Genomic DNA, 25,541 nt, shown 5'->3' on the forward strand with positions numbered 1-25,541 from the left:
GCTCGGACACAGCATGGTTTTGTTGAGGGAAAGTCTTGCCTGACCAATTTGATTGGATACAATGATGTGGTCACAAAGGAACTGGAGGCAGGGAATAACTTTGATAACATATATTTGGATCTTAGAAAGGCTTTTGATACTGTTGCACATGGAAGACTGCTGAACAAATTGGAGCAGTGTGGCATTGGAGGCAAATTGCTGCTATGGATAAAAGGGTGGTTGAGTGGGAGAAGGCAGAGAGTGGTAATCAAGGACACTGCTCATCATGGACTAATGTTATTAGTGGAGTCCCTCAAGGTTCAGTGTTGGGTCCATTGTTGTTTACTGTATTTATAAATGATACTGATGATGATATATTAAGCTTAATGTCCAAGTTCGCAGACGATACAAAGGTTGGCAGGGTGGTTAAGGACATTAATGACAGTATGCTGCTGCAAAAGGATCTAGAAAAGTTGAGCAGATGGGCTGAGAGGTGGCAACTGAAGTTTAACATTAATAAATGTAAAGTACTACAGATGGGAGGTAGTAACCCCACAGTGACGTATCAGCTCTGTGGTAGTACACTGACAGTGGTAGAGAATGAAAAGGACCTGGGGGTAATTGTTCAGGCAGATATGAAGTTTTCTGAGCAGTGCATCCGATCTGCAAGAGTAGCTCATGGTGTCTTGTCAACGATATACAGGAATTTTTCTAGCAGGGATAAGGAGGTAATTATCCCCTTGTATAATGCAATGGTCAGGCCACACCTTGACTACTGTATACAGGTCTGGAGGCCTGATTTTAAGGATGTAGAGCTGTTGGAACAAGTACAGAGAAGGGCAACAAGATTAGTGAATGGAACAAAGGGTTACTCTTATGAAGAAAGACTTAAGTTTTGCAAATTAGTGTCTGGAGACTAGGCACCGGCAAGGTGAGCTGATAGAGGTGTATAAAGCCTTAAATGGTTTGTGCATGCTCAATGCCGAAGGGATTCTTCCTTAGTAAAATAAATTACGCTTTCTCAGAGGGAATTGTAACAGGTTTAATAAATATACATAGAAACATACAAAGCTTTCGGTTGGTTAGACAACCTTCTTCAGTTGAAACAAAAACATAAAATGACAGTTAGAATGGAGGCGTGTACTGCCAATGTGCTCCACATCCACTAAACGGATTGCCCTCTTGTGTTCGGAAAGGCATTTTTCGAGCCGCCTTCCGGTTTCCCCAAAGTAGCAGCTAGTGCAGTCACAGCAAGAGATGCGGTAGACTAACCCGTTCTGCAGTAGGGTGGGGACAAGTGTTTTTACATTTGAAATGAGGGATTCTTCCTCTTGCTCAGAATAATCACCTGAGAGGGCATAAATTCAAATTGAAGAAAGACAGATGTAGGATAGGTGTGCGGAAATTTGCCTTTAGCCAGTGGGTAGTTGGTTGGTGAAACAGACTTCCATCCTTTGTTGTTGAAGTTGATAGCTTAATAAATTTAAGGCTGAGCTGAACAAGTATTTAGAATGAATAAAGGGGTGAAAATTGGAGCAGGTTTTTTTTTTTTTTTTTTTTTTGCTGATGCTGCATAACTTGCTTTGTTGCAAGAACTGACCACAAAAACAACAAAAACTGACCGGCATTATAAGACCCCCAAATCTCAAACTATCCATCCAGTACAGGGATGGATACTTTGAGAATTGGTGGGCATTTATGATTTACTCAGTAGACACAACTTATCTAATGCGTATCTTTTTAACCATCACATTAAACCAAAATACCAATGAGGATTAAATACTCAAGGCATCACAATAACATGAGTTTACTTGATAAAATAATGACCTAAATTTATAGCTTGTTTTCAGTTGCAAAGACCAGAAATGAAAAGGTAAATTAATTAGCTTTCTTAACTTCTCTAATTCTCACAAGTCCAACAGGTGTGTAACACCTGTTGTCTAGAACTTATATCTGAAAAGAGTGTCTTAGTTAATTTCAAGCAGTTAGGTGCAAGGGTGTATATAGCAATAACCAAGTAACACTAATACTATTAGAAAGAAAGTCTCATGGAAGGGGGGTAGGAATTACCAAGTGACATGAAATAATTCTGAAGATAATAAAAACAAAAGGAAGAGACAATTATATATAGAGGAAAATATCCATATATACACCTTTATTTACAAGAAAAGCTATTGAAATTCTATTTTGCATTTTAGCAAAAATAGCTCACATTTAAACATGAGGAGGCCTCCCTCTTACATTAAATTCCTATTTAATACACAGAATCTCATGAAATGTAAATAAAGTTTTTTAAAAAATATATATATGTTTCAATCCCTATATAGGTGCCAATCCACCTGACCTTCAAATTCCCACAAGCTGTTAGCTTCAACTACCCATGGAAGTAACTTATTCCATAAGTTACCAATTCACTGGCTCAAAAAAAAAAAAAAATAAATAAAAATAAATATATATATATATATATATATATATATATATATATATATCTACAATCCAGTATAAAACTCCATAATTTAGTTCATTTATAAACATGACAATTTCACCTTCATTTATTTTACTAATCCTCAAAGGTATACACCTAATTCAGATTGCCTTCCCCTACCAGTAAGCTATCTAGTTACCAAACTCCCTCTGTGGCTCGTACATTCAAAATCTTTCCTTATATGGGCATCCTTCAGCCAATATGATCAAGTATATTGCTCATTTTCAAACCTTTCAAAGAAGCTGAGTGGTTTTTTAAACCTGTAGTCTTCATACTTGGACACAGTATTCCAAATGTGGTCTCACCATTGCCTCATACAATACAATTACGATCATCCTATCTCTAAAGCAAATGTTCAATATATCACTAGGACAACAGGGGTCTTCCTTGTTACCTGTCTACACTGCACGCAGAACTTCATTTCTGCCTAGATTGTAATCCCCAAATCTCTCTCCCCCTGTAATAACTTTAAATTCAAATTTACTAATCATAATTTTGACTCACCTTGTACATAAAATAAAAAATATAACATTATACAACATGTCTCTACAAAAAACTATTTTTTTAGTTTAAAAAAAATCCAACACAAAATGTTATCCCTACTAGAAGTTAATGTTTTCACTGCAATTTCATTAAGGAAACAGACTATAAAACTCGTGACATAAAAACAATAACACTAGAATTGCTCTGGAACAATGCAATGGATTCATATTATCAGTTATTGCAACTTCAGATCTGGAATAAACAGGAAATGAAAGATGGATTATATTAACTCTTTTGGTGCTAACTGTATTATAACTGGAGACATTTCCAGGCTGTGAGTATATAAAAGTGGTTATAACTGCTGGAAGACTAGCACACAGAATAAAATCATTGCATTAGTTTTTTTCCCTAACTCATTACTACAAATTATATTTGTTTAAAAAAAATTTGTCTGACAAATTTGATTGGTTACAAAGGAACTGGATGCAAAAAATAATTTTGATATCATATACTTGGATTTCACAAAAGCTTTTGACACTGTTGTGCATGGAAGACTACTGTACAAATTGGAGCAGAATGGTATTAAGGGAAAGTGACTACAATGGATAAAAGGATGGTTCAGTGGGAGAAGACAGAGGGTGGTAATCAATGGGTGCTGCTCTTCGTGGAACAATGTTATTAGTGGTGTCCCACAGGGTTCGGTGTTGGGTCCACTGTTGTTTTGTATATTTATCAATGATATTGATGAAGGTATATCAGGCTTTATGTCGAAGTTTGCAGATGATACAAAGGTTGGCAGGGTTGTTAATGACAGTAATGGCAGTGTGTTACTGCAACGTACTAACTGTGTGGTACTACACTTAAAGGAGATTGTTTTGTAATTTTTTTTTTTTTTTTTTTTTGGCTGATGTTGCATAAGCTCATACACTTGCTTTCTTGCATCACATGCCACTACTACTACTTAGGTTAAATCACCACTAAAGGAGATGACTCTTTCAAGTTATAAAAAAAAAAAAAAAAGCAGCCAGTATAGTCTAAAGACATAGATGATATGAAAGTTTTAAAGATAGTATAATCAAATGCAATGGGCAGTAGTGAAGACCACTAAAGAAAAGATAATCAATTGAAAGACAACAGCTTATGTGACAGATGTGTGGACACTGATATTAATATAAGTAATAAGAAAGGTCCTCTACAGAATTTCCAATGAACATAAATGAAACTGAATATCTAGTGCTAGATGTACAGCACTAAAACACCTTTTTTTAGTGCATTTTTGTGAAATCTGCATGTGTAAAAAAAAAAATAATAATGTAACTTCTGTTCTAATATTTTTTAATAAGCACTAAATTTCAAGACTAACTTACATTAAAAAAAATTTGATATTCAATATTAAGAGAAATACTATTCATTATAAATTCATATACCTTCTGATCCTCAGCAATAAAATTCTGGAATTCTTGTAAAGTAAGACGTTGGCCATCAGCAGTATAATTTCCAAAAGTTTCAACAAGGATCTGAAAAAAAAATATGCAACTTTAATTCTACTCTTGTTTGGTCAAAAAACGTTTTAACAGGAAAAGACCACTTATTCAGCAAACATCTTCCATGAACAGATATTGAAATTTAGTAAATAAAAACGCATTCACCATGATCATTAAAGAAATGCAGCATATACATCTGTTCCTCGAATAATCTACTATTAAACTTAAACACTAAATGCTAAGTTCTGAGAATTTACTTATCCTTCCTTTGGTAGATTTTTTAAGTTAGTTACGATATTAATCAAAGACGACACTGAAACCACACGTTGTTTATTAAAAACATTAGAAATTAAAGTATTAAATTATATTGGCATTCAGTATATGCCTTCTATTGGGAGGGCTTGGTCCCAATAGAAGGCAAATACCCAATGCCAATATAATTTAATACTTACGTTTGTTAATATGATTGTGTTAGGGTAGCTAAGAATAGAAACAGGTGCAGGTATACTTGCGTGTACACCAATGCTAGGAGTTTAGTAAATAAATTTGATGAATTTGAGGTATTGCTCAAAACATCGAAGGCAGATATTGTTGGGATATCAGAGACGTGGTGTCACACAGATATAAGGGATGCAGAACTGCAATTTGGGGAGTACAACATCTACAGAAAGGATAGACAGGATAGGAAGGGAGGAGGGGTTATGTTATTAGTTAAGAAACACATAAAAACCAAGGAAGTGAAGCCAGTCGACATCGCTGGACAGTGCAGTGTGGAGTCAGTTTGGTGTGACATAAACATTGGGAGATCAAAATTGAGAGTAGGAGTGTGCTATAGGCCTAATGACTCTGATGAGTATAATAAGGAACTGTACAGGGAAATAGAGTGGGCCAGTAAATCAGAGTGTCTTATAATGGGAGATTTTAATTTCCCAGATATTGACTGGAATTTGGGGGCTGGTTACTCACACACTAGCAGGACTTTTGTGGATTTATTGGATGATTGTTTTCTACATCAGCATGTTCGGGAGGCAACTAGAGGGAGTAATACTCTTGATTTGATTATCAGCAGTGATTCTTCATGCATTAAGAATCTGCAGATAAATGAACCACTAGGTGGCAGTGATCACAGTGTGCTGAAGTGGGATTTACTCAAAGAGGTAACTACCATTAGGGGTAAAGGGAAGGGTTATTGCTTCCGTAAAGGCGACTACGATGGACTGAGACAGTATTTAAATTCTATACAGTGGGACCAACTGATGATGTTACCAACAGCAAATTCAAAATGGGAAGCATTCAAAGAACTTATCTTGGAAGCTACTAGGCTTTACATACCAACTAAGAAATATTGTTCAAGGTTTAGGCCAAAATGGATGTCAGATGAACTAATGAGGCATATGGCAGAGAAGAAAAATGCATGGGATACATACAAATTAACACATGACACAGAAGCCTATGATAGATACAAGTTGATATGCAACCAAGTTACAAAGGAGGTTAGGCAGGCGAAGGCAGATTACGAGAAATCCTTGGCAAGGGATGCAAAGAAAAACAGCAAAGAGTTCTTTACTTATGTAAACTCTAGAAGGAAGGGGATGAATCAGATTGGTCCACTTGATATTGATGGGTCAAGTGTTGATGATCCTGCTCAGGTAGCTAACAAACTAAATGAATATTTTGCATCGACATTCACACATGAGGAGTTATTCAGCGAGGGGAATGCCAGAGGTGTATTCAACTCTAGCAGTAAGCTACAGAATCTTGAAATAACTGGGAGTAAAGTGGAGGAGAAACTGTTGAAGATAAACACAAGAAAGGCACTCGGGGTGGATGGGATCTATCCAGTTATATTAAAGGAGGCAGCAAAGGAAGTAAGCAAACCCTTAGCCATAATTATGAGAGCTTCCTTGGACTCAGGGGAGGTACCCATAGACTGGAAATGTGCAAATGTGACCCCAATTCACAAAGGAGGATCAAAGGCTGACACAAGTAATTATAGACCTGTGAGCTTAACTTCTGTTCCAGGAAAATTAATGGAGGCACTGGTTAAAGAAGCACTGCAGGATCATTTAGACAAGACTTCAGTTATAGCTCAGACACAGCATGGTTTTGTTAAGGGGAAGTCTTGCCTGACCAACTTGATTGGATACTATGATGCAGTCACAAAAGAACTGGATGCAGGGAATAACTTTGATATTATATACTTGGATCTTAGAAAGGCTTTTGATACTGTTGCACATGGAAGACTGCTACACAAATTGGAGCAGTGTGACATTGGAGGCAAATTGCTGCTATGGAGAAAGGGGTGGTTGAGGGGGAGAAGACAGAGAGTGGTAATCAATGGACACTGCTCATCGTGGACTGATGTTATTAGTGGAGTCCCTCAGGGCTCAGTGTTGGGTCCATTATTGTTTTCTGTATTTATAAATGATATTGATGATGGTATATCGGGCTTAATGTCCAAGTTTGCAGACGATACAAAGGTTGGCAGGGTTGTCAAGGACACTACTGACACTATGCTGCTGCAACAGGATCTGGAAAGGTTGAGCAGATGGGCTGAGAGGTGGCAAATGAAGTTTAACATTGATAAATGTAAAGTACTACACATGGGAAACAGCAACCCCAGAGCAACGTATCAACTCTGTGGTACTACACTGACAGTGATTTTGATTTGATTTGGTAGTTGTTGGCGCATCGGCTTCTGTGGCCATATTGCACCTCCCAAGGTTTTTGCAGTACTTTGATCCAAGCCCGAGGCGGGAATCGAACCCGCGACCTTTGGGTTGCCGGGCAGGTACTTTACCCACTCGGCTAGCCTGGTCAGCACACTGACAGTGGTAGAGAATGAAAGGGACTTGGGGGTGGTTGTGCAGGCAGATATGAAGTTCTCTGAGCAGTGCAGACGGGCTGCAAGAGTAGCTCATGGAGTATTGTCAATGATATACAGGAATTTTTCCAGCAGGGATAAGGAGCTGATTATTCCATTGTATAAGGCGATGGTCAGGCCACACCTAGAGTACTGTATACAGGTCTGGAGACCTCATTTCAAGAAGGATGTAGAGCTGCTGGAACGAGTACAGAGAAGGGCAACAAGATTAGTGAATGGAACAAAGGGGTGCTCTTACGAAGAAAGGCTTAAGTTTTGCAAATTACAGTGTCTGGAGACTAGGCACCAGCGAGGTGATCTGATAGAGGTGTATAAAGCCTTGAATGGTTTAAGCATGCTCAATGTTGATGGGATTCTTCCTCTAGCTCAGAAAAATCACCTGAGAGGGCATAAATTCAAATTGAGGAAAGACAGATGTAGGATAGACGTGCGGAAATTTGCCTTTAGCCAGCGGGTGGTTGGTTGGTGGAACAGACTTCCATCCCTTGTGGTGGAGGTTGATAGCCTAAATAAGTTTAAGGCTCAGCTGGACAGGTATTTTGAACGAACAGATGGGTGAAGTGGAAGTGGGTTTTTTTTTTTTTTTTTTTTTGGCTGATGCTGCATAAGCTTGCTTTCTTGCATCAAATGCCTCTACAAATGCTAAATGCTAAAATGCTAATGCTAATGATGATGTTAATATGACAATTCTGCGATTGTGTATATCAGTGATACGATGAAATAAGAGTTTAAAAAAATAAAAAATAAACATATTAGAAATTAAGCACTGCTTTCATAATTATAAGTCATCTTTTATGCGACCCTATTATCACAGATCCATGCACCTCATCTGTGTGCATTTCAGGCGAGTTATGTGTTCCTTTCTATTTTTTATTTATTTATTTTTTTTTTGAAATTGATATTCTGAGAACCAATATGGAGAAATAACATCACTATGCCTGCACAGTGGTGTTATTCACCAGACAATTTCTTATGGAAATAGACAGTTTTGTGGATACACTAAGGTCACATCAGTCTACAAGGTGTGGCTATTAAATAATGACTGTTACAATAAATATAATGAAATATTTTGCACCTTACAAGTTATCCCTTTCAAAATTGCCTTAGGCTTGCACACACTGTTCCATATGTTTCTTCCAAGCACAGAAACATTTCTGGAAGTGATCTTCCCTTTTAACAATCCAGTTGTTTTTTTCTAAATGTCTTCAATGGGCTGAAAATGGATTCCCTTAAGTACACTTTTCACTTTAGGGAAAAGAAAAAAAAGTCCCAAGAGGCTAGGTCTGGTGACACACTTGTTTTTTTGGCCAGAAACTGGCAAATAGAGAGTGCGTTTTGTGCTTGAGCATTGTCGTGGAGCATCCAACCATGCTTCCACAATTCAGGTCTTTCCCTTCAAATTTTTTTTTATGCAGCCTTTTCAAGACTTCAATGCAGTATGTTGGACTGACAGTCTGATTTGGTGCGATGGATTCAACCATAATAATTCCTTTAATATCAAAGAAATCAAGAAGCATGTTTTTGGTTTTCATTTTTGATTCTGACATTTTGCTTTTGGTTTGGGAGAATTGTTTTGCCTTCCACTGCACTGACTGTCTTTTAGTTTCTTGGTCAAACTGGAAGAGCCAACTTTCACTGCAAGTAATTATAGTACTCAGGAAGTCTGGATCCTCTTCAATTTTTTTCAAAACATCTTCACAAACTTAGGTCTTCTCATTCTTTGTCTCCACTCAAAATTTTTGCCACATATTCAAATAGGCCTCTGGGGTTGGGAATAATCATATTCATAATAATTACAGAATACATCAATCGATGTTATAGTGTTTATTAAAATAATGTAGTAAATAAAATAAAATTCCAATAAAAAACTGATAAAAACTGACTGTACTTTTGCATCTCCTAGTATAGCTCAAACCACTGTATAGTTTTCCAATCCAAATGTTCAATTTGGATTGGAAATTCCTATTCAATTCCGATCCAAATGTTCAAAACATTTGGATCGGAATTGAATTGAACATTTGGATCAGAAACCTACACAGTGGTCTGAGCTATACTAGGAGATGCAAAGGTTTGTTTTTGAGAAATATAAGTAGTAGTGTGACCCCGGCACATTTTTTTGCTTATTATGAGGGTAATGTCAACCAAAGTAGCCCGAATTTCAGAGGGAGCATATGAACGCGTTAAAGACCATGGATTATGGAAGATCTGCTGTGGCAGAACATTTTTGGGAGGAGCACCATGAAATCTCCCCAGACAAAAAAAAGCTGTTATCGTCGACAGGACACAGATTTTGGGACCGCAAGTGGCTCGAGAGCTTGCAGATTTGTTCCTCTGAGAGCAATACCATTAATAGAGACAGGGGAATTCGCATTCATCCCCTCTTCGAGGCAGTGGTTCTTGGACGGGATGAGCAGTTCCGCCTGGCACACTCACAAGCCATTTCCGGTTCCAGTGCACATGGGGAGAGCGCTTCCCATGCTCCTATGGAACCACGTGCTGAGAACCGTGAGCCTGCTGATATTTAAGGATGTGCTGTACGATAAGCTGCTGAAATGTACTGTTTCAGTTTAAATTCATATTATATGTACAGTTGGTTTTTATCAGTTTTTTATTGGAATTTTATTTTATTTTATTTACTACATTATTTTAATAAACACTATTTACAACATCGGTTGTGTAATTATTATTGTGTAATTATTATGAATTTTTGTCACATGTTGGCACATATACTTTTCTCGTGCCTAAATTTTCAATTAAAATTTGTCTATATTGAGTTCTGATGCAACCATTCCAATGCTTAAATGAAAATCAACTCCTATGTTTGTACCTGGTCCACATTTTCATGTTTTCATGGATTGTAGAACTTGGGACCATAAATTCAAGTTACAGAGAGAGATGTTTAGACTGGATTGCAGGAAGTTTTTTAGCCAGTGAGTTATAAATTACTGGCTGTTACCTAAATGAGTGGTAGCGGCTGACAGTTTGGGAAATTCAAAGGTCAGCTGGATAGTACGCATGGGAAGAGGGAAACACATAGGTTGTCTATTTCCTTTTCTTTTAATAATTATTTTTTATTTTTTTCTTATTTTTATTTTTTTATTGTTGGGTTGTGCAGCATAAGCCATTGGCTTCCTTGTACCATATGGCCATCACTAATACTAATAATAATTCCTTTAATATAGAAGAAAACAAGAAGCATGGTTTTAATTTTTGATTTTGCCATTTTTGTTTTTTTTTTTTTTTTTTTGGCCTGGGTGATTGTTTTGTCTTCCACTGCATTCACTGTTTTTTAGTTTCTGGGTAATACACGAACAGCCAACTTTCATTGCAAGTAATTATAGAATTCGAAGTCTGGATCTTCATTTTTTTTTTTTTTTTTCCAAAATATCATCACAAACTTGGAGTCTGCTTGTTCTTTGACCTTCATTCATTGTTTTTAGCACCATTTTGGCACACTTTTCTCATGCCTAAATTTTCAGTTAAAATTTGTCTAACTGTTTCTTTGTGTATATTGAGTTGTGCTGCAACCATTTCAGTACTTAAATGAGGGTCAACTCTAATCAATGTTTGTACCTGGTCACATTTACATCAGTTTTCATGGATACTGGATGGCCTGGTTATTCATTCTTTTCACATTCTCCTTTCGTTCTAAAAATCTGTTATGCCATTCAAACACACAAGCTGCTTTACATAGTATCTTCCCCATAAACTTGATGTATTAATTCATAACTTTCAGTTGGTGTTTTCTTTAGTTTTGTTAAAAAATTTTGCTTGATTTGTTATTTGATTCTTTTGTCTGTCATATTTCTGGAAAACTGCAAAGTACAAAGTAATGAAAACCTGTCTCACTCCAATGTAAATGAGCATGCTGGAATGTGATTTGGCAGGCAACTAAGGAAAGGTTCAAGGTCAACTGCTGTGCCTTTGTTTCGCAGGTGGCACTTGGTGTGTAGCAGCTGTGCACACAGTCTTTTAACAGCCACACCTTATATAAGAAAAATGGCAAAACATGGCCATTACCTCTACTCTGAATGCTACCTAGTTGATCAAGACAAAAGCTAAGCATATGTATGCTGAATATCATACTAAATCTAACTGAATGAATGAAAATAGTATGTTGTTTGCTGTTATATGAAAAAAATAGCAGTTATCATTAAGAAACAGCAAAGTGTCATAACGATGACTGTTTGCTGTTCCCATGTTAGGTGAAAACAATAACAGTTATCATTATGAACCAGCCATAATGACTGCTATTTCCATTTTAAAAAAATTTCAGATTCTTTGTGGAGCAACAAAAAGAGACTGATGTTAATGATATTGTATAGCTGCTATCATCTTTTAAGAGCATAACATAAAGCCTAATGACTTGTTACATGATTTAAATTCATCAAAGTATCAGACAGACCTTTTTGGATGGATTCAAAAAGGTCTGTGTTAACCCAAAAAACAGAATTTGTTAGCAGATTGTATAAAAACTTTAATGAAAGAAAAATAAAAAGTTGACATTTAATGGAGTGCTGATTCTTTATTTGTATGTTAGATATAGATGGGCTGATGAAAGAATTTGGATTTCAATATGAAGCTGAAGAATACGGGTTATTCATTGATTCATCTGAAGTAAGTTTAATCCTTTGTGGTCCAATGTCACACAAACTGTGACGTCGTAAAAGTCCACTTCCAGTGCAATGTCATGTCCATGCACAGGTGAGACATTTAATTCTACAAAATTGAATTCTACAACTGATGTTTAATTCCATTTACAGTAACAGAATGTGTTTTCCATCTGTACTGGCACAATTATTGCACTACCATCTATTTACAATTCATATAAACAATCTGAAATGCTATATCCATGTTTATTAATGTTTATATTCAATTAATAAGCACATGTGCCATTGTTTTTAATTCCTCTTTTAGTCAGATATTGTAACACAGAGAACACTGGCATTTCCGATTATGAAATTTATTTTCCCACCATACTGACATGATTATTGTATTGTGAGCTATTTACAATCCATATGAAAAATCTAAAAAACTAAATCTTTGTGTTTTTTTGTTTCTTTTCTCTTGAAATCTGAATTCTCAACTGTCAGCATTTATGATTATGAAATTTGTTTTCCTAGTGTACTGCCAACGACAACTCACTACGAATAGGATAAACAACCAACAGAAGTAGATGACTGTGGAGTTACCCGCAGCCAAGCAACAACACAATTACGCTAGACTCCCTTGCCAGGTGCTCTTTTCTCCCTAGTTGATATCCCCACCCCAAGATACACTCCTCTACGTCCCCTGTACTTCTACCTGTTCCCCCCCTCTTGACTCCCATGCTCTAACTTTTTTTTTTTTTTTTTTTTGTGGTCTCTGTCAGAAAGCTCAGGCAATCGTGGCAGGGATCACAGCCAGAGAACATGGGACAGCTTGGCTTACCTCCCAGGGGGCAACATGAAGTCCCACTAGGGGCCCTGCAGCTGTAAGCCAGATAAACAATATAACCCGACACTAAACTTACAAAAGGAACAGTCACAGATCTTAGGACAACTCAGCTGGATTGTGTATTTTCTTCAAGCATTCAACATGGATCACTTGATTCTTAAGGTGAAGTGAAGTAATTTATTTGAGGTAATAGCTCATACACGTTTTTGTGTTTATTTCTGTATGGCATGATTGCCACAGTGCTAGCAATCTTACTATTAGAACCCCTCACTTGCCTATGCCTGTAGGGCCCAAAAATCTTAACTAGGTTAGACTGAAAACTAGTTATATCAAATTACCTTTAATGGAGAACTTAGATCTAGTAATACATTTAAGTTGTTTTAGTTTTTAAGATAGTTTCCTTTGTTCAAGGTGATTTCCCCCCAAACCAGGAAATCCCATTACTAGGATTATTATAACAGGTCTAATTGGAAATAGACACATCAAATTATTTCTCCCAACAGAAGAGACAATATAATATGGACAAAAAGACTGAAAAGGACTTAAATATTGACAAAAAAATGCAGAAACCAGGAAGCAACCCTAACTTAAATATAGAAGATATCCCAAACTCATATCAGAGTTTTAAGGGAAAGAACCCCCAACAATAATGAGGAAATAAATAATGAAGACTTTGAAGCATATCTCTCAGGCCCTGTTGGTATGAAAAGCACCAGAAAAGGGAGAAATCAAACAGAAAATAAAGAGTACAAAGAAAAAGATAGTAATGAAAATACAGAGAACAAAACAGAAGAGGAAATAAGGTTTGAAACTATTAACCAGATTCAAGACCCTATCAAACAAATTAAAGAGTTAAAACTTTACTTAGAAGACTTCCTCCACAAGCAGACAAATAGAATAGCATCTGCAACAAGACTACAGATAATCAAATGCTGGACAGTCTTGGAGCAGAGAGTCATAAGAGTTGAATATAGAAAACATTTTTAAAAACCAGTGGAAGCTGTGACAGAAGGGAAAAAAAATTATAAAGAGATGACCTTGTTAACCTCTTGTCTGTGTAGTGGCTACACAGACAAGAGGTTAACAAGACAAAGCAAACCCCCAGAAATAAGGAGACAAACACTGTCATACTAAAAGAAATGCCTGACTTAGCCCACAAATCTAGTTATTGTTGTTTGGTTTTTTTTTAGGAGCATTAGCAACTAAGGCCATATTGCTCCGGGGATATGCGGTAGTCATTCTCTGACCTTTCTGCATCCTCCATATTTGGTGGGCACGGGCTCAAACCCCGATCTAATCAAGAAGCGTGTGCTACACACTGCTGCTCCTGCCCACCTGGCTATGGAGGCGCCCACAAATCTAGAGGCTGTCAAAGAAACAGTGATGATACAACTAAAACCCTACTTAAAGGACATAAAAATTAACAGTATAAGAAAAGTGAAAGAAAATGGGGTGCTGCTGGAAGTAGCAAATAAAGCGGGTTTAAAAAAGGTAGAGGCAATACCTGAAGTCACAAAACTTGGGTTTAAAACAGAAAAGCCAAAAGGAAAATATCCTCATCTTAATTTTTGATGTACCAGAGGCAACATTAGAAAAAGACCTAATGATGGATATATACTATAAAAACATAAGTAGCATAATGACAATAGATGAATTTGCTGCTGCATTCCTTCTAAAAGGTGGAACCAAAATAAATGGATTATTTAACATAATAGCAGAAATTACACCTAAAATATGGAAGGCACTGCAGGAACAACAGAGAATCTGTGCTGGCTGGACCAGCAATACATTCAGGAAAAATTTCCTCATACAAAAATGTTTTAAATGTCATAAGTATGGTCATACTGCCAGGGAGTGCAGTCAAAAAGAACCTGTCAGTGATCACTGTGCAGCCACTGGCTATGATTGCAAAATCTGCAAAAATAAATCTCAGCAGCCAAAATGTGCTACCTGCAAAGCAGCACGGCTGACTGACTGCATCAAGGTTGAAAAATGGCCCTGTTATAAAAAAAAAAAAAAAAAGGTAAAACTTATACAATCTAGGACAATTATGGGTGAGATTGAAAATATAAATGTGACTAGGGCTCTAAATCTCGTCCAGTTGAATGCCCAAAGAGCAAGAGCTGTTGTAGATCAGATCAAGCTCAAATTAAAATAAAATGATCTTGGTACTCCAAGAACTATACACATATATGGGTAGGATTCAAGGATACCAAAGAAGAAGCTATAAAATCATAGAATACATCTACGGTGTCCCTTCTACAGCAATAGTAGTTAAAAACACTCACCTAACAGTCATAAAGGTGTGTCACCTCTGCTCCCCAGTAGCAGTGTGTGTTCATATCACTACTGCCGTAGGACAGTTCTATGTTATCTCACTTTATTCCAGACCCAGTGAAGATATAAATCCTACCACAGAATATTTACAAGCAGTCACAGACTTGCTACCTACAGCAAATATCATAGTGTGTGCTGATGTCAACTGCCAGTTAGCCTTATGGCATAGCCGTGCAGAAGATACATACAGCAAGCACATACAATGGTCAGGTACCTTTAGATGATATAGCTACCTCCCCATTTCAAGTGCTAAATCACCTGTCAACTTTTAGCAGTACCATGGGGGAGAGTGACATTGATGTTACTCTTGCCACAAATTCAATAGCCTAAAAAATTACAAACTGGTGTGTCCAGCCAGCCTGGACCACATCAGATCATAGAGCTCTCACCCTTAAACTCAACAGGCAGCTACAAACAGGCCAACAATCTCTATTAGATTTTAAAGGGTTTAATATAAAAAAAGGCAAACAGGCAGATCCTCACAAAACTCAGCGGCTGAGCTGCAAAAACAGGAAAATGAATGGTCTAGACTGAACAACAAATGTAGCCCAGATGAGAAAGCACCGGCTATGACAAACATCCTAAAGAGACATGAAATCTGTCTATCCAACGGAAATAACTGAGGAAGCAAGTAGTCCCCTGGTGGTGCCCTGAATTGCTATATTCAGGAGAAGGGTGCAGCACTAGGAAAGTAGACAATTTCAGAGAGCCAGAACATCTTGGCCGCAAAATGAGGTGGATGCAATGAGAAATTCTTACAGAACTCTTAGGATGGAGTCAGTATACAGCCCTCATCACAGACAAGAAAAAAAGAATCCTGGAGGCACTTGGTGGGAACTACTAGAAACAATGACCCTTGGGGAATTGTCTACAGAATAGTGACCAACAAGCTGCCAAGAGAAGATGTCTTAGAAACTACTGTCAAACCAGATGGAACCCCAACCCTCTGTTGGGTGGATTCTGTAAACAACGTCCTAGACAATATTATTCAGACTGAAATTGGGGATCATTTCCCACACCCAGCTGAACATTATAAAAGAAAACACTGAATATAACAATGTCAATATTGAACCTCTGTTTACTATACGACTTAGAAATAGCACTATCTAAAACCAAAAACAATAAATGCCTAGGTTTAGACCTCTTAAAGGTTGAGATTATCAAAAAATTAGCTGAAATAGCACCAAACAAATTAAGACGGAATGTATATTCCCAAAAATATGGAAAAAAGCATTGTTAATATGAGAAACCAAATAAGATTTTCCTCTAATTCTTTGGGATCGTGGCTTATGACCACAATGTCATCTGCAAATCGTAAATGGTTTAGGTACTCTCCGTTCACACTGACTCCTTTCTGCGACCAGTCTAATTTTCTGAAAGCTTCCTCAAGGGCAGCAGTAAACAGCTTCGGAGATATTAGCATTAGCATTAGTAGAGGCATTTGATGCAAGAAAGCAAGCTTATGCAGCATCAGCCAAAAAAAAAAAAAACCCACTTCCACTTCACCCCTCTGTTCGTTCAAAATACCTGTCCAGCTGAGCCTTAAACTTATTTAGGCTATCAACCTCCACCACAAGGGATGGAAGTCTGTTCCACCAACCAACCACCCGCTGGCTAAAGGCAAATTTCCGCACGTCTATCCTACATCTGTCTTTCCTCAATTTGAATTTATGCCCTCTCAGGTGATTTTTCTGAGCTAGAGGAAGAATCCCATCAGCATTGAGCATGCTTAAACCATTCAAGGCTTTATACACCTCTATCAGATCACCTCGCTCGTGCCTAGTCTCCAGACACTGTAATTTGCAAAACTTAAGCCTTTCTTTGTAAGAGCACCCCTTTGTTCCATTCACTAATCTTGTTGCCCTTCTCTGTACTCGTTCCAGCAGCTCTACATCCTTCTTGAAATGAGGCCTCCAGACCTGTATACAGTACTCTAGGTGTGGCCTGACCATCGCCTTATACAATGGAATAATCACCTCCTTATCCCTGCTGGAAAAATTCCTGTATATCATTGACAATACTCCATGAGCTACTCTTGCAGCCCTTCTGCACTGCTCAGAGAACTTCATATCTGCCTGCACAACCACCCCCAAGTCCCTTTCATTCTCTACCACTGTCAGTGTAGTACCACAGAGTTGATACGTTGCTCTGGGGTTGCTGTTTCCCATGTATAGTACTTTACATTTATCAATGTTAATCTTCATTTGCCACCTCTCAGCCCATCTGCTCAACCTTTCCAGATCCTGTTGCAGCAGCATAGTGTCAGTAGTGTCCTTGACAACCCTGCCAACCTTTGTATCGTCTGCAAACTTGGACATTAAGCCCGATATACCATCATCAATATCATTTATAAATACAGAAAACAATAATGGACCCAACACTGAGCCCTGAGGGACTCCACTAATAACATTAGTCCACGATGAGCAGTGTCCATTGATTACCACTCTCTGTCTTCTCCCCCTCAACCACCCCTTTATCCATAGCAGCAATTTGCCTCCAATGTCACACTGCTCCAATTTGTGTAGCAGTCTTCCATGTGCAACAGTATCAAAAGCTTTTCTAAGATCCAAGTATATAATATCAAAGTTATTCCCTGCATCCAGTTCTTTTGTGACTGCATCATAGTATCCAATCAAGTTGGTCAGTCAAGACTTCCCCTTAACAAAACCATGCTGTGTCTGAGCTATAACTGAAGTCTTGTCTAAATGATCCTGCAGTGCTTCTTTAACCAGTGCCTCCATTAATTTTCCTGGAACAGAAGTTAAGCTCACAGGTCTATAATTACTTGTGTCAGCCTTTGATCCTCCTTTGTGAATTGGGGTCACATTTGCACATTTCCAGTCTATGGGTACCTCCCCTGAGTCCAAGGAAGCTCTCATAATTATGGCTAAGGGTTTGCTTACTTCCTTTGCTGCCTCCTTTAATATAACTGGATAGATCCCATCCACCCCGGGTGCCTTTCTTGTGTTTATCTTCAACAGTTTCTCCTCCACTTTACTCCCAGTTATTTCAAGATTCTGTAGCTTACTGCTAGAGTTGAATACACCTCTGGCATTCCCCTCGCTGAATAACTCCTCATGTGTGAATGTCGATGCAAAATATTCATTTAGTTTGTTAGCTACCTGAGCAGGATCATCAACACTTGACCCATCAATATCAAGTGGACCAATCTGATTCATCCCCTTCCTTCTAGAGTTTACATAAGTAAAGAACTCTTTGCTGTTTTTCTTTGCATCCCTTGCCAAGGATTTCTCGTAATCTGCCTTCGCCTGCCTAACCTCCTTTGTAACTTGGTTGCATATCAACTTGTATCTATCATAGGCTTCTGTGTCATGTGTTAATTTGTATGTATCCCATGCATTTTTCTTCTCTGCCATATGCCTCATTAGTTCATCTGACATCCATTTTGGCCTAAACCTTGAACAATATTTCTTAGTTGGTATGTAAAGCCTAGTAGCTTCCAAGATAAGTTCTTTGAATGCTTCCCATTTTGAATTTGCTGTTGGTAACCTCATCAGTTGGTCCCACTGTATAGAATTTAAATACTGTCTCAGTCCATCGTAGTCGCCTTTACGGAAGCAATAACCCTTCCCTTTACCCCTAATGGTAGTTACCTCTTTGAGTAAATCCCACTTCAGCACACTGTGATCACTGCCACCTAGTGCTTCTTTTATCTGCAGATTCTTAATGCATGAAGAATCACTGCTGATAATCAAATCAAGAGTATTACTCCCTCTAGTTGCCTCCCGAACATGCTGATGTAGAAAACAATCATCCAATAAATCCACAAAAGTCCTGCTAGTGTGTGAGTAACCAGCCCCCAAATTCCAGTCAATATCTGGGAAATTAAAATCTCCCATTATAAGACACTCTGATTTACTGGCCCACTCTATTTCCCTGTACAGTTCCTTATTATACTCATCAGAGTCATTAGGCCTATAGCACACTCCTACTCTCAATTTTGATCTCCCAATGTTTATGTCACACCAAACTGACTCCACACTGCATTGTCCAGCGATGTCTATTGTGTCTCCTTGTCGAACTCCTTTCTCAATTTTAAATTTCCTACTGTCTTTGTCTAGTCTAATAAAGGAGGTAGCACTCTCATATATTTTCTTCAAAATCATAATATATGGGGTATCTATGCCTTGTCTTTGCAGTGCCTGAAACATTGCCTTATGCTGTATGGAGTCAAATGCCTTTTCATAATCCACAAATGCCAGGCATAATGGTGTTTTATATTCATTTGCTTTCTCCATTAGCTGTGATATTACATGAAGGTGATCCATAGTTGAGAATCCTGTCCTAAAGCCAGCTTGCTCTTTCAGTTGATTCTCATCAAGTATTCTTTCTAATCTGTTAGTAATGACCCTTGTGAACAACTTGTAGATGTGGGATAACAAGCTAATTGGTCTATAATTTCCAATTTCTGATTTATCTCCTTTCTTATGCAGCAAAACTATGATTGCATTATTCCACTGCTTAGGTGTCACACCTTTTCTAATGCACTTTGTGAAGAGCCTTGCCAGTTTTTGTGTTATGTCTCTTCCTCCCAATTTTAACAACCCTACAGTAACTTCATCTTCCCCCGGGGCTTTCTGATTCTTCATTTTCTTTAATGCATGTTCTACTTTGTCAGGAATAATATAGGGTATGTTGTATGTGTTGCTACTTTGCAATCCATCTTCCCCACTGCTGGCATCATTCCCCTGTGCCTTGTATAATTCTCTATAGTAGTCTTCTGCTATTTGAATTATGCCTTCTCTGCTGTTTATAAGTACACCATTGCTATTCTTCAGTTTCAGTATCATTTGTCTTTCTGTATTACTGCTCATGGCTGCTGATTTAAATCCTTTGTTTTCCCTTAATGATTGTTCTACTTTTCTTGTGTTAAATCTTCTTATGTCCTCTCTGAGTCTCTTTCTAATGGCTTTGCATAACTCAATATACTCAATTTTCTCCCTGTCAGTGTTTTTCTTGCTTTTCATTTGTCGTCTTCGGTTCATCATGACAAGTGTTTCTTGACTAATTTTTTCTTCTTTGGATTTCTTTTTCCCTATAGGTTTCTTGGGCTTTATCACTTTCAGAAAGTTGTAATATTCCTTGTCGATATCTTGGTCCTGAGCAGTCTGCAGAAGCTCAAACTTGTTCTTAAGTTCCAGTACATACTTCTTTTTCTCCTCTTCTGTTATCTCAAAGACCTTTGTATTATTTACTCAAGTCAGTTTTTTCCTTTCCTTTCCTACATCTATATTAAGTGTACATCTTACCATTCTGTGATCACTTCCAACATTTATCTTATTCAGGACGGTAACATCATTCACAATATATCTTCTGTTAGTGAGGATGAAGTCGATTTCATTAGTAGTTAATCCATTTGGACTCTTCCATGTCCACTTTCTGTTCACCCTTTTCTTGGAAAAAAGTGTTCGTTACTGACAGTCCTTGAGATTCTGCAAATTCCACAAGTCTTTCACCTCTTTTATTTCTTTCACCAATTCCAAAATTTCCTATAGGTCCTCTTTCTGTGCTGTTTTGCCTTTTTCCAACCTTAGCATTGAAGTCCCCCATAATAATAGTGTAGTGGGTTTTCTGCTCATCTAGAAGACTCTCAACTTCGGTGTACATTTCTTCAACCTCTTCATCATCATGGCTTGATGTTGGTGCATAAATCATTATAATCTTTAGTTTGTACCTCTTAGAAATCTTGAGTATTAGTCCTGACACCCTTGGTGATGTACATTTGAATTCCAAAATGTTATTTTTAAAATCTTTATGAACCAGAAACCCAACTCCACCTTCACTCCTTTCACCGTTTCCATTGGTGTACAGCAGATTTCCACTTGATAAACTTATAAGTGATTCATTTCTTCTTCTTGTTTCAGCCAAACCGATGATATTCAAATTCACATTTTCTAATTCCTTTTCCAGCTCTAATATCCTGTCTTCACTGATGAGTGATCTTACGTTATAACAGGCCAAGTTCAGTTTCCATGCATGGCAGCCTGGTTGTACCCAGAGATTCTTAGCACCCTCTGCTTCCACTCTGATCCTCTCGCTGCCGTAAGAGGGAGAGTGAAAGCTGCTGGGGACTGAGAGCCATTTGTTTTGTTGCGCTGTCATATGCTGTATACACCAAAGCAAAGGTTATAACTACTGTAAAGTAGTTATTAATCAGCTCACCTTAGTTGTCCTAATTATTTTCCGTACAATTCATTTGTTTCAAAGTTGGCACTTGTGCATATGTACACTCTGATATTCCTAGTCAGAGCCTTAGTAATTTGTAATTCCACTTTTAGATCTTCTCTGGCTTAAAATCTCTCTACCACATTCTGTCAGATTCATCTGTTGCCTCTATCATTCTCCCAACTCCATTAATCACTTGGAACTATTTGATTTCTCTTTGAAAATTTACTTTCTCCAACTTTCCTATAAGTGAGATAATTTTCCTTGGTGATTTTAATATGCACAACTCCAGCTGGCTTCAGTTTTCTAGTCACACAGACCTAGCTGATCAAGCAGCTAAGGCTTTTGAAATTACTAATGATCTCACAGAGATTGTTCATTTAGCCCAAATACCAGACAATGCTAACCACACGGCCAATACACTTGATCTTTTTTCTCAGAAACAACTCTTCTAAGTATATGGTTGAGGCGAGTGGTCCTCTGGGCACCTCAGATCACAACTTGGTGATGGTCTCTTCTCCGATGAAGATTTTCTCTCATGGTCATTCTAAACCCCATGTTGTTTGGCATTGCAAGAATACAAAATGGGATTATCTGCAAGATTTCTATTCTTCATTTCCTTCATTGGATTCCTGTTTTAAATCTAATGTCAATGATTGCTCAGATCAAGTCAGTGAAATTATTCTTGTAGGGATGAAATCCTTTATTCCACATCCACCTTAAAATCATGTCTTATATCTAAACCTTGGTTTTTCAATAAATGTGCTAAGGCTATTCAAGATGTGAATGTCGCATGTTGCAAATTGGCTTGCGTCCAAATCTCCAAACCCATTTTCTGTATACACCAAAGCAAAGGTCATAACTACTGTAAAGCAGTTATTAATCAGTCCAAACTAGATTTTGAACAGACTAAGAGTAGAAAACTTGCTTCTTGTCCAAATGGCAGTTGGGCATTCTGGTTTTTTTTTTTTTTTTTTTTTGTTTTTGTCTGTTTAGAGGTTTTATGGAGCATCAGTGACTGAGGGAATAATGTACAAAGTCAATCTGGTCTCTTGCCAAAGCTACCGGCCACCTCTAACTATTCATTCCTACATGCAATTCAATGCCCCCTGTGGTCTTGCATCAAAAGGATGTAGGAAAAATTCTGAATAGTCTTGATGCCAAGAAAATGCCAGGTCCTGACGCCATTCCTCCACTTGATTTCAAAACCTGTGCTCCAGAGCCTGTTCTGTATTGCCTTTTTACATTTTCTTATTCAATTTGTGTTTTTCCTTCTGTTTGCAAATTTGCTCATACCAAACCAGATCCTAAAAAGGATGACAAATCCCTCCCATCAATTATTGTCCCATTGCACTTCTATTCTTTCTACAGTAATGGAGAAATCCATTAACTGTCAACTCTGAAACTATCTAGAATCTAGAAACCTTCCATCTCATCAATGATCGCCAACATGGTCTCCATCAGTTTCAATCCACTGGTAATGTACTGGCTTGTGTTAACCATCTATGGACAAATTCAATTAAAAATTTGGTGAAACTCAAACAGTTGCTCATGACTTTTCAAAGGCTTTTGATCATGCTTGGCATAAAGATCTTTTAAATAAACTTCCATCTTATGGTCTACCAACTGTTTTTGGTAATCAGATATCCAGATTTCTCTCTCTGACCACTCACTGTAGGTGATAACAGACCTATCTGTCTTCCAACTTCTCCACTAATGCTGGTGTTCCTTAAGGTGCAGTTCCTTCTCCACTCATTTCCTCTTGTATATTAATGTCTTCCACTGACTGGAAATCCTATCCATAGTTTTGCTGATTACAGCACATCGCATTCTCCTTCCAGTTTGAGAAACTTCTCCCTGTGCAAACAGCTTCAACTTCTCAAATATCCACTACCAATTCCTTAAATGCTGATCTATAGGTAATCCTCGAGTGGGGCAATGATAACTTAGTTAATTTCAATCCTTCTAAAACTCAGTCCTATCTTATATTGCATAAAAACAATTCTTCTGCTCCTATGCTTATCTTCAATGACACCGGGATTTCTAAACAAGATCATGCAGATCTGGAACTAGGGTGGGCTGGCACCCCACTCGCAATATTTTAAGGGTGCATTCGACAAGTTATATACTGTATTTTAAAATAGCTTCATTTTTGATTTAATTACAGTCAGATCTGTCTTTAACAAACTTCTGTATCGTGAATTTTTTAAATTCCTTTTGGTAATTCCTTGAGATTTGGCAATTCCATGAAGCTTAACTTTGTATGCTTTGTTTCCACCTCTGGCCTTCATGCAATTTAAGCAATTAGAAAGTGCAAATTAAGAGTTAAAGGGATTACTGTTCCACAATGTAAGTGGAACACGAAACATATGCAGCCACCTATCCCACATACTGAGAATTCATGATAGTCAACAGCTTTCTATAGCCAGTCAAAAAATTAAGGCATATTTCCAATACGGATAATAGCTTCTGGTCAACTTGTGTCTTTTGTTTAAAATAAAAATTTTATTAAAAGAAATACTGCACCATCTTTGTACTTATGATTCCAGAAATTTTTGTGATTTTCTGAGAGGGAAAAAAATTATAAATTCAGGATTTATAATCACTTACGGAAAAAAAATATCAGGGTGGAACAGGGTTTTACAAATTTCGAAAATAACAGAGAAGCTCCAATTACAAATGTCTATAAAGTATGGCCCATTTTGTGATGTTACACCTCTGAGCTTTTTAGTTTGTCCTCCAGTGCTGGCAAGTTAGCAGTTGTATTTTGTTTGAATTGCACAAATGCTCAAGTGCAAGCAGTCACAGCTTAAAAGAAACAAAAGTGTAATTCAAATTTTGTTATTCATTTGTTTCATCTCCACATTAAAAAAGTAAGTTTTAATAAGTCGTTATAAACAAACCTTTCTTTTATGTATTTTAATTTCCTTTAGTTGAACTGTAACCATATATTTTATTTTTATAGGTTATAACATTATATATAATTATTAGTTATTTAAAATATGTTTTAGAATTCAATTTTTGTTTCATTTTCAAAATGAGTTTTAGACACAGTAATCAAATTGAGAGGGCGTAGTTCTTGTTAAATTTTTTGAGTAAAGAGTTACCCTTGTTAATTTTTTGAGCAGAACGTTTTCCTTATTAAAATACTTTTTTATACTACAAAAATGCAGATTGTGAGAAAACTGCTATTTAAAATAATGTATTATCGAGTTTGTCTTTTTTTTTTTTTTTTTTTTTTTCCAATTTGTGCATATACCTGAATGAAACAATTTTTTTTAAAATGCTGTTAATGTATACATGTAGACTAGAATGAAACAATTTTTAAAAATGCTGTTTTTTTAAACAGCATTTTTAAAAATTCAATCTAGTCAACATAGTCTACAATAAACAATGTTATTTATTTGGCTGTGCTCCAAATTTAATTAAAATAAAATCTTTAAATATTTAAAATTTATAAATTATAAGTAAGAATAAGATGTCCAAACAACCAAGTGGAGCAAAATTTCGAAAAAAGTTGAGGGAGGAAGAAGCAAAGAAATTGTCAAATAATTTTCAAAATTGGTGTGTGCCAGCGGAGATCACTGACCACAATAAAGAAAACCCTGTTAGCTGCAATTCAGTCATTCTTGAAGCTGAAGAAAATTGTAAAAGAAATGAGTCAGAGTAAGAGTCCCCTCAGATTGTAAAAAATTAAAATAATAATAATCATATCATGCTATACTTAAATAATCCCGCATCTTGGCCATCAAATATTTCTGACAAAATAAGATGCTTTTTAATAGAAAATGGAATGAATCAAGGCAAAGATAAGGAAACACTTATATCGATGTATTACAAATCACGAAAATTCATTAAAATACCACGAACACTTTCTAAAATGGAAATCAATGGATAGGAGTCTATCCAAAAAATTCTGGACTTATTGCTGATGCTCTACAAAAAGCAATTTTAACAGTGAAAGAAAAATGGAGAAGAATTTTTAAAATTATTCTGGATGCAATATTATTTTGCGAAAAAAAAGTCTTGTATTAAGAGGTTCAAATGAGATAGTTGGGAATCCGAAAGCTGGAATATTATTGAATATTAATTGAATTTTATTTAATTGAATAACTGGAATATTACAGAACAAATTTCAAATCATCAAAAAAGGAACTGTGAATTATTTATCACATAAAATTCAAGACGAATTTATATGCTTATATGGAAATGAAATTTGAGCCAGTATTATTTCAAAAATTAAAAAAAAAAAAGCTAAGTACTATAC

At 36.9% G+C, this 25,541-nt stretch overlaps 1 protein-coding gene across 1 annotated transcript in view; it reads right to left on the bottom strand.

Annotated features, from left to right (window-relative positions):
* Positions 1 to 25,541, bottom strand: part of sl (small wing phospholipase C gamma 1) — a 602,812-nt gene that overhangs the window by 434,396 nt on the left and 142,875 nt on the right. Inside the window, exon 6 of the mRNA XM_090377657.1 lies at positions 4,375 to 4,464. Coding sequence (XP_090233783.1) covers positions 4,375 to 4,464 — 90 coding nt within the window. The remainder of the gene's footprint in view (positions 1 to 4,374; positions 4,465 to 25,541) is intronic.

This window comes from Mastigoproctus giganteus, chromosome 7 (assembly GCF_048544385.1).
Source record: "Mastigoproctus giganteus isolate SK-2022 chromosome 7, ASM4854438v1, whole genome shotgun sequence".
NCBI lineage: Eukaryota > Metazoa > Arthropoda > Arachnida > Uropygi > Thelyphonidae > Mastigoproctus > Mastigoproctus giganteus.